Source organism: Xiphophorus maculatus, chromosome 16 (genome assembly GCF_002775205.1).
Source record: "Xiphophorus maculatus strain JP 163 A chromosome 16, X_maculatus-5.0-male, whole genome shotgun sequence".
NCBI lineage: Eukaryota > Metazoa > Chordata > Actinopteri > Cyprinodontiformes > Poeciliidae > Xiphophorus > Xiphophorus maculatus.
The window spans coordinates 16,197,870-16,213,673 of NC_036458.1; the positions used below are offsets into that span (position 1 = coordinate 16,197,870).

Here is a 15,804-nt window from a genome sequence, read left to right on the forward strand (position 1 = left end):
TGTTTTTTGTGAGTTAACAATAGAACATGCAAAACATAAATAAAATCCTTGCTCAAGCCATGATGATAGATAAATTATTTGTATTGTTTTATTCCTACCCTGTGCCCCAGCTATGCAGCCTTAGGTGATGAGCCTTTTTACCTATGTTAACATTCAGCACATTGTAGGACAGATAAACATAAGCAAGGCAACACACAACATGAGTAAATAAATACATATGATTTAATAAAAAAAAAAAAAAAATATATATATATATATATATATATATATATATATATATATATATATATATATATATATATATATATATATATATATATACATATATATTTCATAAGTCTATTACAATGGTTACATTCAAGCAAAATGTTCATTTCTGGCTATTTGCACTAAGCTATGCTGTTAAATTTCTGCCTAAATTTAGAACCGTTTAAATAAAATAAAAAGCTAAACCACGTCAATTTTTCTCACCCAATCACGTGCCTCCAATAAAGAAATCATCCAATCATCTTCTGGTCATCTGGGAAGGCGGAGAAAGTGACGAAAATCCAACCAATAGGCGTGAAGCTCATAAATAATGCGTCAGCAGGGATTCCGCATCCAGCCCTCCTTCTCTAGACGTTCCCAGCGTTCAGCAGCAAACCAATGTGAGTCGGTGACATTTAACCAAAGCCGCCGCCCCCTTTTCCCCTCACTAGCCTACACTGTTTTCCTCGTTTACGGAGTGACCGCGACAGCTGCCAATGTTTAGTTCGTCTTCGTGAAGTTGGGACACAACCGAAGGGTGAGTCGACCTTTGTATTTTGTCTTCCGCGGTTGTTGACGAGCTTATGAGGGGGGACGCTGTGTCGGACTCGGCCTCTCTCAGTGAGCTTTGCTGTAGGTGCTTCATGTCACGTTCACCAACTCATTAAAGGAGCTCAAGCATTCGCACATCGCCATGCTGTACAAACGGAGAGCTCTGCTCGCGAATTTAAAGCGCATTTTTTAGGGAGTTATTTCCACAACAGTCAATTTAAGTTCGCACGGGCCTTCTGGAAAATTACTACACTTACCATGAAGGTGCACACGTCTCGGCGAGGCCATGCAAGCATAAAGCTGTGCTCCGTAAACTGGTTACTTGTTGAACAAATAAGACTCCATCCATCAGAAACCATCTGTAAGAAGTGGCGTCTTAGGGGCCACTAAGTTGAGCTTCAGCATGTGGTGTTTACTCTCAAAATACCTTCAATAACTGCTACTTTACTTGTATCTAATTTTCTTTTCATTAAGTCTGCAAATTCAGTGAGGAATGTTGCTCTACATATAGGATTGGTTAATCTAGGACATTACACATCAGATTGTAAAGGTCTCTTATTGCTGCTTTGTTGGTGGTCTTCTCTGTTTAGGCCCAAGGTCAGTCTGTGTCTATGTAGACGCAGTTTAGGATATCCTTTCCACAGTCTGCATGCTACTTGTATGTGCACAAAAATAATGGAAATGGGACCATACATAAGAAGCTGTGGGAAAAACAACTCCATAGGTTGGGGGGAAAAAACCCTCCCCCACTATGCTGCATGTTCCTGTGGTCATGGGTCCATGTTTGTAGTTTTCCATGTGTCTCAGCTCCATGTGATTACAACATTTCATAGGGAGAACATCAGATCGTGCCAATATAAGAGCCGCTTGATCATGTTTGTACTTGATCACGTATGCCTCTTTTGCAACCATTTCCTGTCTTACACAGTAAAAGACAATAAGTTGTAATGTCACTCATTCACTCAAGCAGAAGGAATCCACTTGTCTAAATCATGCCCTGCCCTAGAGAAGCTTGGTGTTGTGAAATGTAAAACTAAAATTGTAGCATTGCAAATCAAATGCTCAGATTATTCAAAACAATGCATAGTATGCAATATTTATTTCCCTTATATGTACAAAATAGACAGAGGTGTTAAAATTTGAGTGAATTTTAAATGCTATTAAAAGGAGATGTAAATTAGTATTTTAAAACAAACCTGTTCTGTTTTTATTATTGGCTATTTCTCAGTGCCTTACCATAGGTTTCTCTTGAAAGCAAAAGCCTATGCTTAAGAAGTGACCAGAAAAAAGTGTGTGTTCAAATTATGATTCAGAAAAATGAGTCAAATATTTGACGTTTATTCTGTGAAAGAATTGAGAAAGGTGGGGTTTACATCACAGTTGGCTAATGTCGTACTTAGTCAAGAGGAAGTTCACAGCATTTCATTTAGAGTAGAAGTTAAAGCTTGTGCTCCAGCAAAGGGCAGCTTGATTCAAACTGAACTGAAATGGTAAATATAAAGTCTAACAAATGGAGTTGAAACATTTCATGTCTTGTGTCTCAAGGTTTTTTTTTTCCCCTTATGATTTCAAAATGCCACATGTGGGACTACCTGACAGTCACGTTTTGTGTATACATAGTAGTAAGGAGTGTGTTTCTATATTTACCCAGCATGCCGCTGGCTCGCAGCCTGTCTGTCACGTCCCTATCAGGACTTGACGAGTGGGACGAGGAGTTTGAGTTGGAGGATGCTGTACTTTTTGAAATTGCTTGGGAGGTAGCCAACAAAGGTAAGTATCTGTGTGTTTTCGGCCTTAAAATCTAAAATTCAGACTTTTATTTTTTTAGATTATAAAAGTAAGTAAGAAAACTTTGGCTTGACTGATTTTGTCTGGCTTGCTTTAAGTTGGAGGGATCTACACAGTCATACAGACCAAAGCCCGTATGACCGCAGAGGAATGGGGGGAGAACTATTTCCTGGTGGGTCCCTACGTGGAGAGCAACGTGCGCACCCAAGTGGAGCTGATCGAGCCAACCAATCCTGTGCTGAAGCGGACCATTGATAAAATGAACGCCAGTGGCTGTAAGGTACTATCATACATACTAGACACATATACATTCCTGAATTATAAATGAGAAATTTGGTTGTATTCTTTGAAAGTGGTCAATGAAACGTGATCAGACCCCCTCTTTAATTCGGGCCACTCCCTGTCTGCAAAGTCTAGTGTTGCTGATGACAACTCGAAAGCTGGTGACATTTCCCTACAAAGGTTAGGAGCTGTATCAGTGTCCCACTCTCTTTCCCACAGATGCTTTCCAGAAATAGAAGACTGACTGGGATAGTTTCAAGGTTTTCTGCTGTGTCACTCAAAGCTCGCTGTGATATTAGGTGTCAAAGCTAGAAGCTGCAGTCGGGCTATTTTTAAAGAATGAGTGCAGTCGATTCAACAAAGCCTGTAAAATGTTCACCTAGACTCATGCATCAGAGCATAATAAAACGGATTAAAATGAATGAATTAATTGTTGTTTCAGTCCTTTACTGATCTGAATAATTATTCAGATATACTAAGGTAAAGCTAAAAGCAACATGTTTTTCTTGATTGTGATTTAATATAAACAATAACAACTAAAATAAAGTCAACCAGTTACAGTTAGAAAGAATGGAAGATTAATATAATGCCTAACAAAAGTATTCACTAATACGCAACATTGTCATATTATTTATTTACCAAAAATTTTATACCATATTTTAAAAAGATATTTAGGTGATGAAGCAACACACAATGGTGCAAATCAGTGAAGTTAGAATTTTTTTTTTCAAAAGATTCTTCAAATAAAAATAAGAATATTGAGGTATGTATTTTTATTCACTCCTCCGTTTTATGTAGTATGCATTGCACATCTAGAAACTGACAATTTTACTCATTCTTTATTGCAAAATAGCTTTGTCGCATAGACATTTACAAAATTGGTCTTCTATCACCTAAAGACCATTTCCAGGATTAAAGGACTAATGTCTCAGCTGCAGCTGATCCAGAATGCTGCTGCTTGCATTCTCACTAAAACCAGGAAGATGGAGCATGCCACTCAAGTTCTAAAATCCTTCCTCTGGCTCTTTTTACCTCAGAAAATAACTTTAAAATACTGTTGTTAGTTCATAAATCACTGAGCGGCTTAGCACCACAATACATTAAAGATCTGCTGTTGTTGTATGAAACTTCCAGACGTCTCAGGTTTTCTGTTTCTGGTTCGCTCTGCATCCCCAGAACCAGAACCAAACATGAAGAAGTAGCATGCAGCTTCTATGCTCCACAAATCTGGAACAAACTTCCAGAAAACTGCAAAACAGCTGAAACACTGAGTTCCTTTAAATCTACACTAAAAACACAACTGTTCAGAGTAGCTTTTGAGTCATAATAAATGAAACACTAACCAACAATTTGATGCATATTGATGATTTTGATGATGGCGGTCACCAAAATATAACTTTTGGGGAGTTTTTTCATTTGTTGACTTTCTGGTGTCTTTTATGACTTTGTATTTTTGGGTTTTAATGATGTAAAATAAACTGGATTGATATTCTGGGATCTCTCCTTCACCAGTCAATGTGTTGCTGCACATTATTTCTGACCTTCAAACATAACCTGTATATTTTCACAGGTTTATTTTGGCCGGTGGCTTATTGAAGGCAGTCCATACGTAGTTCTGATTGATGTCGGCTTCACCGCCTGGTCTCTGGACCGCTGGAAGAGCGAGCTGTGGGACCTCTGTGCCATCGGCGTGCCTTGGTTCGACCGTGAGGCCAACGATGCCGTTCTGTTTGGCTTCCTCACCGCTTGGCTCTTGGGAGAGGTCAGCAGCAGGTTTTGAGTGTGTGTACTGTAAAAGTTTGATAAGAAAGTAACTTTTTTTTTTTTACTGTATTTACTCAAATCGGTGAAAGGTAAAATACCAGGAGGAGACATGAAGAAAAATATGAATGGTGAATGGAGGAAAAAATAAAACGGAAAACTGGGAAGAGAAGTTGCTTCAAAACTATTAGATAAAATCTTTAGTTTATAAACTGCATACAAGTTTATATTTGTTTAATTACGAATAGCGTAAAAGTTTCAAAGTAACCATACTTAAAATCTGATAGAAAGTTCTTAATAAGTAATTAGAATAAAAATGTTTTATTTTGATTTATTTTGAAACTTGAAAGTCTGATATGTTTTAAATTAGTGGACATATTAAATGTAGAAGAAATAACATTGCAAAAACTCAAAGTAATCCTACAGCTAGGTATAGTAGCATTTTTATGGTTGTTGGAAGCTGGACCTGAATATTCACTTCAAAAAGAAGAGGGGGAAAAACCTGGTAGATGTTTGGGTTTAACATTCATTAACACGATAACCAATGCCGCGTGCCTTTAATGACTCCAAAGAGTTGTAGTTGCAGTCACCAATATTTGGTTCAAATGACAAAATCTATGAATGCACTGACTCCTAACACCCCATGGCAATCAGGAGATGCTTTTGCTCCCCATCAGTGGAAAGCTAATCTAGCTTTCTTTTTAAAAATCCCAGTTAGAAATGTGCAAATATCTAAATAATATCTCAAGCATTTTCATGAAAAAGGTCCTTTGAGGAAAAATGGTCCTTCTCACCAAAGAAGTAAACTTGTTTTAAAGAAAGAGGGATTCAAAGTTTTCTGAGAAGAACATGTGTTGTCAACCTCACTGGTGATTAAATTAAGGCTTTGGATCGTTTTGCAGCCAAACAGTTGAGGGAACGAACATCTGATTTGAACAGGAAACACAAGTAGGAAGTAAAAGTGATACAGACTGACTTCTGCTATAGCTCATAACTAACAGCAGGTGATCTAAAGAAATGTCAACATCATGGGCTCTGAAAACCAGAGATGTGTGTGTAGTAATTACACACATTTACTTGAGTAATGTTTGGGAAAAAATTACTTTTAGGAGCAGTTTAGTACATTTAGTACATAATATTCTTGAGTAATATTATGAAGTATCACTACATGAGTAAAACTGGCTACTCTGTGCACTGTAAGTAACTTCACTGAATGAAGAACAAAAAAAAAATACATGATACACAGATAAATGCTTCTAGTTTATTTTAAGATGGAAGCTTATTTTTTCCTCATTTTTGGCTTCTCTACCCACCTATAAATATACATACATTTATGCATAAACTATGCTGGACAGCTGGGCGCTTGCATGCCACTCAAGTTGTGTTTCCTGATACTGCAGTATGCGGCTCAGTCTGAGGATCCTCCACACATTGTAGCCCAGTTCCATGAGTGGCTGGCAGGTCTGGGCCTGGTGCTGTGCAGACAGAGACAGCTTGCTGTTGCAACTATTTTCACCACCCATGCTACACTGCTGGGTCGCTACCTGTGTGCCGGAAATGTGGACTTCTACAACAACCTGGCAGAGGTACAGCTTTGTTACTTTTTCTATTCTGACATTTGATAAGGAAAGACGTGTCTCACAATAGATATTATTTTTTTAATATAAGAGAGACAGGAAAATAAAAAGGCTGATTGTTTTAGTGAGTGTTTAGTGGAGGGCTACCGATTTTAAGAGTCTGCAAAAGCGGTTTACTTGATGTTCTTCCTCCGTTCTGCTCTGATCAGTTCAATGTGGATAAAGAAGCCGGAGATCGGCAAATTTACCATCGCTACTGTCTGGAGCGGGCAGCTGCACACTGCGCTCACGTCTTCACCACTGTGTCACAAATTACAGCCATCGAGGCCGAGTTCCTGCTCAAGAGGAAACCCGGTATGTCGAGTTGGACTCAGCTGTCAGGAAAAGGAAAATTACACCACACTGATTATGGATGAAATGTGTTTATGGTTCTTCATGTTTGTCCTCAGACATCGTCACTCCAAATGGTCTCAATGTGAAGAAGTTCTCTGCTATGCATGAGTTTCAAAACCTCCACGCTCAGAGCAAGAGTCGCATTCAGGAGTTTGTCAGGGGTCACTTCTATGGGTCAGTCCTGAAAACGTGACAGCCCAGGACAGTCTGAGCACTGCAAAAACACCAAATCTTACCAAGTATTGGTCTAGTTTTTAGTGCTAATATCCCAGTCCACTTGAAATAAGACGAAACTAATTTGCAAGTAACCTTTTAGTAAGATCTCAGAGCTTGTTTAAGTAACTAATTCTTTAATATTGAGGAAATGGCACTAGTTCCAATGGCAGATTATTTCACTTGGAGAATGTCTTTGTTATAAGTGAAATAATAATCTTGATGAAAAGTTACTTGTAAGTTAGTTTTGTCTTATTTCTATTGAACTAGGCTGTTTGCGCTAAAAACTAGATTTGCAGTGAATCCGTTCAGTCTGTTACTGCCAAGTTAAAAATTTGGAATGCTAAAAATTGGAAAATAATCTCTCACTTATCACAGTTTGTGTTTACCATCAGGAACCTTGACTTCAACCTGGACAAGTGTCTGTTCCTCTTCATAGCAGGAAGGTATGAATTCTCCAACAAAGGAGCCGACATCTTCCTCGAGGCTTTAGCCAGACTCAACTATCTGCTGAGAGTAAGTGAAGTGGTTCTGCTGAAGGTGTTGAACCTCGGGCATGAAGAACTGAACTGTATTCTTTGCTCTTCCTCAGGTTAACCACAGCGATGTGACCGTTATAACTTTCTTCATCATGCCAGCTCGGACCAACAACTTCAACGTGGAGACGCTGAAGGGCCAAGCAGTGCGGAAGCAGCTATGGTGATTATAAATGTTTAATATCTGCCTTTCCTACTTCCATTTATGTGACTAAAGGTATTTCCATTTTTGTCTCTCCTTGCAGGGATACAGCCCAGACTGTAAAGGAGCGCTTTGGAAAGAAACTTTATGAATCACTCCTAGTGTAAGTTCACCACATTTAAGGTGCCACCATGTTCAGCAATGTCTGTCTGAACATTATCAAAAGCTACTAAATGCACTTTTCATTAAAAAAACATGAAGCGTGTAAATAACTCATCTATTTTATTAGATCCAGCTTTAGAGAATCTTGCAGAAATGTTTATACTCGGGTTTTTTTAAACGTAACAACCACAAATCTCTGGCTTTTAGAAAATGGTTACAAGAAGAAAGCCATAAGATCTCACAGCAGACATGTGGAAGAACATGCTCCGGTCAGATTGAACCAAAACTGAAAACAATTTTGTTCCTACGCTTTTTTCAGTGGTCAGCTGCCAGATGTGTCGAAGATGCTGGACAAAGAAGACTTCACCATCATGAAGCGTGCTATCTTTGCGACTCAGAGGCAGTGCCAGCCTCCAGTCTGCACCCATAACATGCTGGAGGACAGCAGCGACCCCATCCTTAACTGCGTCCGCCGCATCGGCCTCTTCAACAGCTCTGCTGACCGAGTCAAGGTAAGAGACAAAATGGGAGGCTTGACCTATAAATCGGTTGTGCACTATACTTCATTTATTGGATATACATAAAAATATTTATATGGCACTGCTTAAAATAAATTACATGGAGGCAGCGAGCTGTCGTCATACTTCCACGTGAAGACACAGATTACCTTTTGGTTCTCTTCACTGTTTCAGATTGTTTTTATAATAGTTTTTCAGAAAATAAGCGTTGTATCTGAGAAATCAGAAACGTGCCATGATTGGCCACCAGACATTGCAGCTGCTCCATTTCTCCCTTACACACCAACTGCCCAGAAAAGGCAGGATCACCATGACAACCATGGACATTGTGTCCCCCCAAGAGGACAAAGTAAAAACTACAGTAGAGCTCACTGATACTCTTCAAAATAAGTGAAGGGTGACAGGGTGAAAGTGGCTGTAGTGAAAGAGGTGTTGAGTGGTCGGTATTAAAAGTAATATTCAGCCCATTTATCAGTCCTAGCAGGCTTTAAACCCAGCAGTTAGGCATGTTTGGTGGAGAAAACCATGGTTGCATTTTTCTTGTGTGTTTCTTTTACACACAAGAAATTTTGTGTGAAAAACAATACAAATTGTTGTGAGTGCTTGATAATTACGATCAAGCTCTCACTGTGCAACTTTTTAGGTGCCTTGCATTGTAAACTAGGACTAGTTTTCTTCTTAGATTGCATTTGAGAAAGGCTGCAGTCGCTTGTTCTGGTACTGAAAAGCTTGTCCTTCCTCCACAGATCATCTTCCACCCAGAGTTCCTTTCATCCACGTCTCCTCTGCTTCCCATGGATTACGAGGAGTTTGTCAGAGGCTGCCACCTTGGTGTCTTCCCTTCTTACTATGAGCCTTGGGGTTATACACCAGGTATGACACATGGATCCTGATAGCTTGGATATGTTTATTGTGTTATACTTGACTCCCTTTGTAATATTTCTGTCATTTGACAGCTGAGTGCACAGTGATGGGTATTCCATCCATATCCACTAATCTGTCAGGCTTCGGATGTTTCATGGAGGAACACATAGCAGATCCTTCAGCGTACGGTGTGTGTCTTTACTCACTTTCTTTAATTTCTCAAAAGTTATCGACACATTGATTAGAAAGACCACATTTCTCATTATGCCCTTACCCGACAGGTATTTACATCCTTGACCGGCGCTACAAGGGTGTCGACGAGTCGTGCAACCAGCTCACTTCCTTCCTTTTCCAGTTCTGCAAACAGAGCCGACGCCAGCGGATCATCCAGAGGAATCGCACAGAGCGCCTGAGTGACCTCCTGGACTGGAGATACCTCGGCAGAGTATGGACACAAACCCTGAACATAATCTTTTAGCCCCTAACTTTTAAGTGACATTTTTCCTCTTCTCTTCCGCTTTAGTATTACATAGCTGCTCGTCATATGGCCTTGGCTAAAGCCTTCCCAGACACCTACGTATATGACCCTCAAGAGCCCTCCTCGGTAAGATTATGACAGTTTGACTGAAGAATTGTTAAAAACATGTCAAGGCTCTCTGTTAAAATGCCAGGATTTTATGATTTTAAAAAATGACACCAATATAAATAGAAACTCTCAATTGAGAGAGATGAACATATGTACAACTCTCAAATGAGTTGTACTTATGTCATGTTAAGGGTGGGAAATGTTCTTAAAATGATTATTTTAGTCCTGTTTGTTTTTTTTAATTCACAGTTTTTAAAAGTGATCCTGTTTCATTCCTTAGGCTTCGGGTTTCCGCTACCCTCGACCAGCCTCTGTGCCTCCGTCTCCGGCTCTGTCCCGTCACTCCTCCCCGCACCACAGCGAGGGCGAAGACAACGAAGAGGATGAGCGTTACGACGAGGAGCTTGAGGCCGAAAAGGACCGCGTGAACATCCGCCAGCCCTACACCATATCGGTTAAAGGCAAAACCGTCCTCGGAGGCAACGGGAGCGGCGAGGACGAGGCGAGCGAGAAAAACTGAGGCGCACACACTCTTTATGCATTATGCTGAACCTCACTAGTGAAACTTTTTTTTTCTTCTGTTGCAATCATTAGTCATCCTTGCACTACAGACTTGACAAATGGGTGCAGCTGTGTTCATGTGTGTGATTACTTTAGTCGTGGCTTTCTGTGAAAAAAGAAAATGCATCACTGTCTGTGTCTTCCCAACCAATGCGTACCTCAGAACCTTAAAACTGTCAGCCGGTTTTTGGTATCATTTCAAACACACCAGCACTGCAACCAGTAGTCGGCTGAAAACATAGAAACAGAAACCAGTGAATTAAAATGACCCTGTTTTGTGGATCTAATGGTGAATAATTTAGATATAAAGCATTAATAAGGTAACAGGAGTAGCAGAGGCGCTTAGATTCTAGGATTAAAATGAGGAGAAATAGAATGTGGCTTAAACCTCCATCTTTTACAAGCTTGTCATTTTTCTTCATTCAAAGCAAAACTTGCTTCTTTTTTTCCCCAGCTGTTTTGCAAATGCCTTTTTACAGCAAAATGTCCCAGATTGGAAAAAGATGGAGCTCATAAATGCCCAGTAATTAGTAGCAGCAGATATAAGAGAATACAAAACCTCTCCTTGAGCTTAGCATCATGTGTTTTTCATCTTCTTTATTTTTGCCTTATTGCATCAGTTTTCTAATAATTAAGGATACTGATCAGTTACATTTCACATCCATTTACCTGTCAACATGTGCACTTGTGTGGAGGTAGTTTATCTTGTTCAACGAAGTACTTATTTGTGAAAGTGGGAAGAAGGGAAGAAGAATTGCACTCTGTGGGGGAATCAAGATGAAGGTTAGATGATGGTTTTACCAGATGTGTTTCTCCTCAGTATGAGTTGTATCGTTTTCTCCAGTAAAATAAAATTGAAAGCTCTATATATGTTAGTATTTTACACATGATTTCTGTCTTTTGTTTTATTCCAAGCATTCAGTTCATTGAAACGCATTGAAAGGTCGGCAAGTTTACAAAGCCAAGTGACGCGCTAACGTAGAGATCCACCATACATGCAGCGTATCCATCCAGAGCTCTTTAATTTATCTGGAATTTGGTCGGGGATCTTCCTCCTACATTGCAGGTAATCCTCCATGGTTCAGCACAAGTAAACTCTGCCACCGTGACCTCTGCAAACTGAGAAGAACAAAAAGTTAGACTCATTTTTATAAAAGAAACGTTTCAAACTTAATCAAAGCCTGAAGAACATGGAGCAGTTTCATGTATTTTTACTGTTCCTTGCAAAACTACTTGTTCCCCTGGAACTAGGGCTGCAACTAATGATTTTTTTTTTGTAGTTGATTAATTTATCAATTATCTGACGATTAATTGATTGGCACGTTCAACAGATTTTTTAAATTTAACCACTTAAGTCTTTTGTTTGCAATATTTGAAATGCATTAAAAAATGTGAATCATTTAATTTTGTTTTAAAATGAGAAACTAAACTAAAATGTAAGATAACGTCATTCCTTTAGTGAATTTCAACCATGTGAATAGAAAAAATGCCACTTGAGGAGTTTTGGGACAAAATACATTTACAGATTGGTGGTTTTATCCTAAATGTTTATTTTCAGCATTTGACCTCTTTTTGAGTGTTGACTCCAGTTAACGATTCATTGATTACTAAATTAGTTGATGATTATTTCAATACTAGATTCATTAAGATTTAACCATTTTATACATACTTGGAACATTATAACATTTTCTTACACTCATCATCTTATGTGATAGAACACAAACGAGAGCACCACTGTAAGGGTGATGGAAAATGATACATAGTTTTCAAAACGTATCTCAACTAGAAAGCTGAAAAGTGTGGCTATCATTTGAATCCACCCACCTCGATTCTGACACCTCTAAATACCATAGATTGCAACAAATTGACCTCAGAAGTTGCCTGATTAATAAAAACAGACGTTAATTGTAAAGACATTGAAAACCATCCATCATGTTCCCTCCATGTCAAAACGATGAGCTACTTTGTGTTAGTCTATCACAAAAAATATAAAATTTAGTGAAACCACATGAGACTCACTGAGTAAGCTGTTCCAGAAGGAGTTGTATGTTGCGCTGCCAGTCACGGCGCCGAGTTTGGCTGGATTCCTCCTCACTGTGTGCACTGAGAACCCATCAGGCCCAGTCACCTCCACCTCCACCACATGAAAGTCTTTTAGCCTGAGGCGAGTAAGACGTAAAGCCCGACTGTTCAGACAGAAATGATCAGCTGTGCTGGTTTTGATTTGCAAGGTACAAAGACCCACTCTGTGTCTGATACGATCTCGCCCTGAACACCTGGAAAGCCGAGCTTTCCTGCTGCCAAGGCTGCTGCCGCCATGGTGTTGACGTTGTTAGGAGCGAGAGGACACAGGTCTGCCACTGAGCCTCTGAACAAAACCCGCCTGCCCTCTCCTTCTGTCCAGTCACTGAGGACGTCTCCTGTCAGTCGAAAGCATGACGGATGCTTGGACATTCTTATGAACAAAGCCTGGAGAGATTCCATACATATCTCAGAAACATTTCTAGTTGGGGTAGGGGGTGAAAAAAACTGCTGCTTATTCAGCTGCTAATATTCTTATACAAGTCTTACAAAAACACGCCATATGGTTTGAGTTTTGTTAAGCAGAACAGAAGTGAGCACAGTTAAGACGTTAAAATAAGCAGCTTTCTTTAGCAGTTTATTAAGTCTTAACATTGCAGGCGTAGGCATACCTCTAATGTCCCACTATCGTTCATTCTTTGGATGTCCTGGCCTCCCCATAATGCACCGCTTGGTATATAAAGCGTCCTGCTATGTTGTAGAGATGCCTGCCGCAGTTTCTGGTTCAGATCAGGATCAGAAAGGGCAGACGGAGAGCCCACCTAAAAGGTTTAGCATGTTGTGAAGTTTATTGTATATTAATACAGAGTTTATACTCAAGTGGAAAGATTATGCATTTTCCTCTTGCTTACAAAAACTGAGCCCTATTATATTTTTCAACTGGCTAATCATCCATCTTAACATTGTTTTAAAACTGCAGTTGGCGAGGTATAAGCAGCTTACAAACATCCTTGTACCCAAGATTTGTCTCTTTGTAGTCTTTTAATTAGAAAAGCAATACAAAACTCCGGACACCAGCAAGTAATATATAAGCTAAGTTTGTATTTAATTTATTAATGAAAATAATCTCACCATGAAGTGAGCCTCAGAGAGAAATTTGAGTCCAAAATCTCTCACGATCTGTGGATGACACACCTCTACAATCACATCACAGCGCCTGTAAAACCACCAGCAAAACAACTGTAACAAACATTTCTAATATAATCAAGGTTGTGCTTTGCAAAAGTATTCATACACCTTGAACCTGTTCACATTTTGATATGCTGCGACCACAAACGTAAATAGATTTCGGGGGGATTTCAGATCATAGACCAATACAGGGTAATGGAGAATAATTGTGAAAAGGAAGGGGAAACATTAATTGGTTTTAAAGCATTTAACAAATACAAGTCTAAAAGGTATGGTGTGTGTGTTCACACAAAACTTTGAGGTAGTAAATTGGTTCTTCTGCTGCAAGTCTTTCAAATGTGTCAACCAGCTTCATACATTTGATATTTTTGTCATTCCTTGTAGCAAAATACTTCAAGTTCCATCAAACTGGATGAAGCCAATAATCTGTTGAGATACATTTTCAGAAACTGCTACAGTTTCTCAGTCAGATTGAGGTCTGTCGTTTGACTGGATCATTCACAGGAATATGCATCCATCTAAATCAGTCCTTTACATCAGGTTTTCTGGACTATCCTGTCTTTAGCACCATCCATCTTCCCATTGACTTGCATCCCTACAACATAACATGTGTAGTGTGTTTTGCACGTAGGTCAAATAGTCCAAAAATAATCTGATCTAGCTACAGCATCTTCTTCCACATATCTCACTGTGTCTTCTACTGTTGCAACTGCAACTTTTGAGAAATTGAAGCCCATCAGAAACGCTGATGCAATATTAGCAAACAATAGCTTTATTAGCATAAAATATACATGTTTCTTGGCGAAAAAAAATAACGGAATAATAATAGCATTCATGAATTTATTTGTCATTTACCTAAATGGCAAATAAAAGAATGGCGGAAGCAAATAATAAGTGAATCTGACAGCAAACAATTCTTATCTATTAAATACTGATATTAATATAAATATAAGAACATTTTCAGTATATGGGAAGTCTATGGATAAAACATCGCTCTCAATTAGTTTTGACTAAGGCGAACTTCCTGTTTGAGTTGTGATACTTTTATTTTGAAGGAGCAATTTCCTGTTTAACTGTTAGCGCAAAGATAGCTTAACGGCAATTAAAAGACAGAAGATAAGTTTTAACAATGCATCTTATTATTAGCAGCCCCCTTGATTGAGGCACAAGGTATGTTTACGATGTAAATAAGTGCATGTTTAAAATATAGTGTGACTTATATTGTACTTTTTAAGTCGAGATGAATTTGTGGTATTTTAATACAAGTCTATAAAAAAAAGACCAAAACAGATGAATAAGAAAACGGAACCACTGACAAAACATACTGGTTTCTGATGGCTCTGACTGCTCACTGTACAGATAAGGCTCCAGGATTAACTAAGCCTGGTTGTTAGCCTGGTCTATATCAGGCGCTGCATAGGATAGATCACCATGGTAACTCATGTGCCACTGCTTTTGTAAAACCGAATCGAGGCTAGCCAGGATATCCGGAAAATCCCGTCTTAGTCCGCTATCCTGGTTTTGTGAAACAACCCTCTGATGTTTTTCCCCTTTTTTTTCTAACCGTTTTTGTTCCCCACTTGGTGGCAGTGCGCATGCGTGCGTGTAAACCTGTTTGCGAAGGACGACAGGTCATCAAGTATCAGTTCAGCAGGGACCGAACCCACGAGCTTGTTGGGATTCCGGTTCCAGACAAAACCCAGAACCAGACCAAGACCAGCTCCAGCTTCAAGGAGTTTGTCCACCAGGAACTGCCCTAAACCACATACACATCCAACCACATGCCGTCAGACAAACAATAGTCAGACCTCCAAAGAGTGTGACTATGGGGTTCATACCTAGGTGTCCATATCCTACAACGCCAACTCTCAGAGTGGAAGAATTAGTGTCCATAATCTGTGCAGATGACAGAAGAATAACAAAAATCCACACTGCACTAACAATTACATTATGCTCACGTCCGTTTTAACCTGGAGCTCTAACATCATTGCACTGTTTTCTGGTCTCCTTTACCTGGTCACTGTATGCCTCTCCACAGGTATGTCTCCTTCTCTGAAGAGCAATGTCCAGCCACAACTCAAAACAAGGAATTATGGGAAAACTAAGAACAAAGTTTGACTCTGAGCAGCTGCAGTTAATCATTGTTTGCCTTGGACAGTATTAGACAGACTGCTCTTCCTATAAGCACCTGGTTTTCAGTTTCAGATCCATAATCAAGGGACAATAAAAACTGCAGTGAAGATAGAAGGTTATTGAATTTCTTAGAATACGAGAGGCATTAAAGGTCATGGACTTCTGTCGCCCTTTGCATCATTTTTCGCAAACGGATTCTGAAGCAAAAAGTCAGATTTCTAAATGATACCAATGATCTCTCTTCGGTTTTACCTAATTAAACTTTTTGGCCATACTGAAC

At 39.3% G+C, this 15,804-nt stretch overlaps 2 protein-coding genes across 2 annotated transcripts; one reads left to right on the top strand and one right to left on the bottom strand.

The window, feature by feature from the left end:
• Positions 1-619: 619 nt before the first annotated feature.
• gys1 (glycogen synthase 1) lies at positions 620-11,064 on the top strand. Its single transcript, XM_014471756.2, has 16 exons — positions 620-784; positions 2,450-2,568; positions 2,685-2,866; positions 4,439-4,630; positions 6,030-6,215; positions 6,416-6,560; positions 6,656-6,773; positions 7,208-7,328; positions 7,405-7,511; positions 7,594-7,653; positions 7,972-8,164; positions 8,917-9,043; positions 9,127-9,222; positions 9,316-9,479; positions 9,558-9,638; positions 9,901-11,064. The coding sequence occupies exons 2-16, from the start codon at positions 2,451-2,453 to the stop codon at positions 10,138-10,140; spliced, it is 2,130 nt and encodes a 709-aa protein (XP_014327242.1). The 5' UTR covers positions 620-784; position 2,450; the 3' UTR covers positions 10,141-11,064.
• On the bottom strand, positions 10,762-15,548 carry aspdh (aspartate dehydrogenase domain containing). The gene is made up of 8 exons (XM_014471767.2): positions 15,405-15,548; positions 15,230-15,287; positions 15,003-15,147; positions 13,335-13,419; positions 12,875-13,024; positions 12,427-12,650; positions 12,201-12,340; positions 10,762-11,300 (listed from the first exon to the last, which is right to left on the bottom strand). The coding sequence occupies exons 1-8, from the start codon at positions 15,531-15,533 to the stop codon at positions 11,263-11,265; spliced, it is 969 nt and encodes a 322-aa protein (XP_014327253.1). The 5' UTR covers positions 15,534-15,548; the 3' UTR covers positions 10,762-11,262.
• Positions 15,549-15,804: the final 256 nt, after the last annotated feature.

Excerpts from the sequence above, each read along its gene's own strand:
- gys1 (XM_014471756.2), top strand. The coding sequence starts at position 2,451 with ATGCCGCTGGCTCGCAGCCTGTCTGTCACGTCCCTATCAGGACTTGAC. Across the intron at positions 2,867-4,438 it reads TGAACGCCAGTGGCTGTAAG|GTTTATTTTGGCCGGTGGCT; the intron begins GTACTATCATAC and ends ATATTTTCACAG. Across the intron at positions 9,223-9,315 it reads AGCAGATCCTTCAGCGTACG|GTATTTACATCCTTGACCGG; the intron begins GTGTGTGTCTTT and ends CTTACCCGACAG.
- aspdh (XM_014471767.2), bottom strand. The coding sequence starts at position 15,533 with ATGATTAACTGCAGCTGCTCAGAGTCAAACTTTGTTCTTAGTTTTCCC. Across the intron at positions 15,288-15,404 it reads GAGAGGCATACAGTGACCAG|ATTATGGACACTAATTCTTC; the intron begins GTAAAGGAGACC and ends TCATCTGCACAG. Across the intron at positions 15,148-15,229 it reads TGTAGGATATGGACACCTAG|GGCAGTTCCTGGTGGACAAA; the intron begins GTATGAACCCCA and ends TATGTGGTTTAG.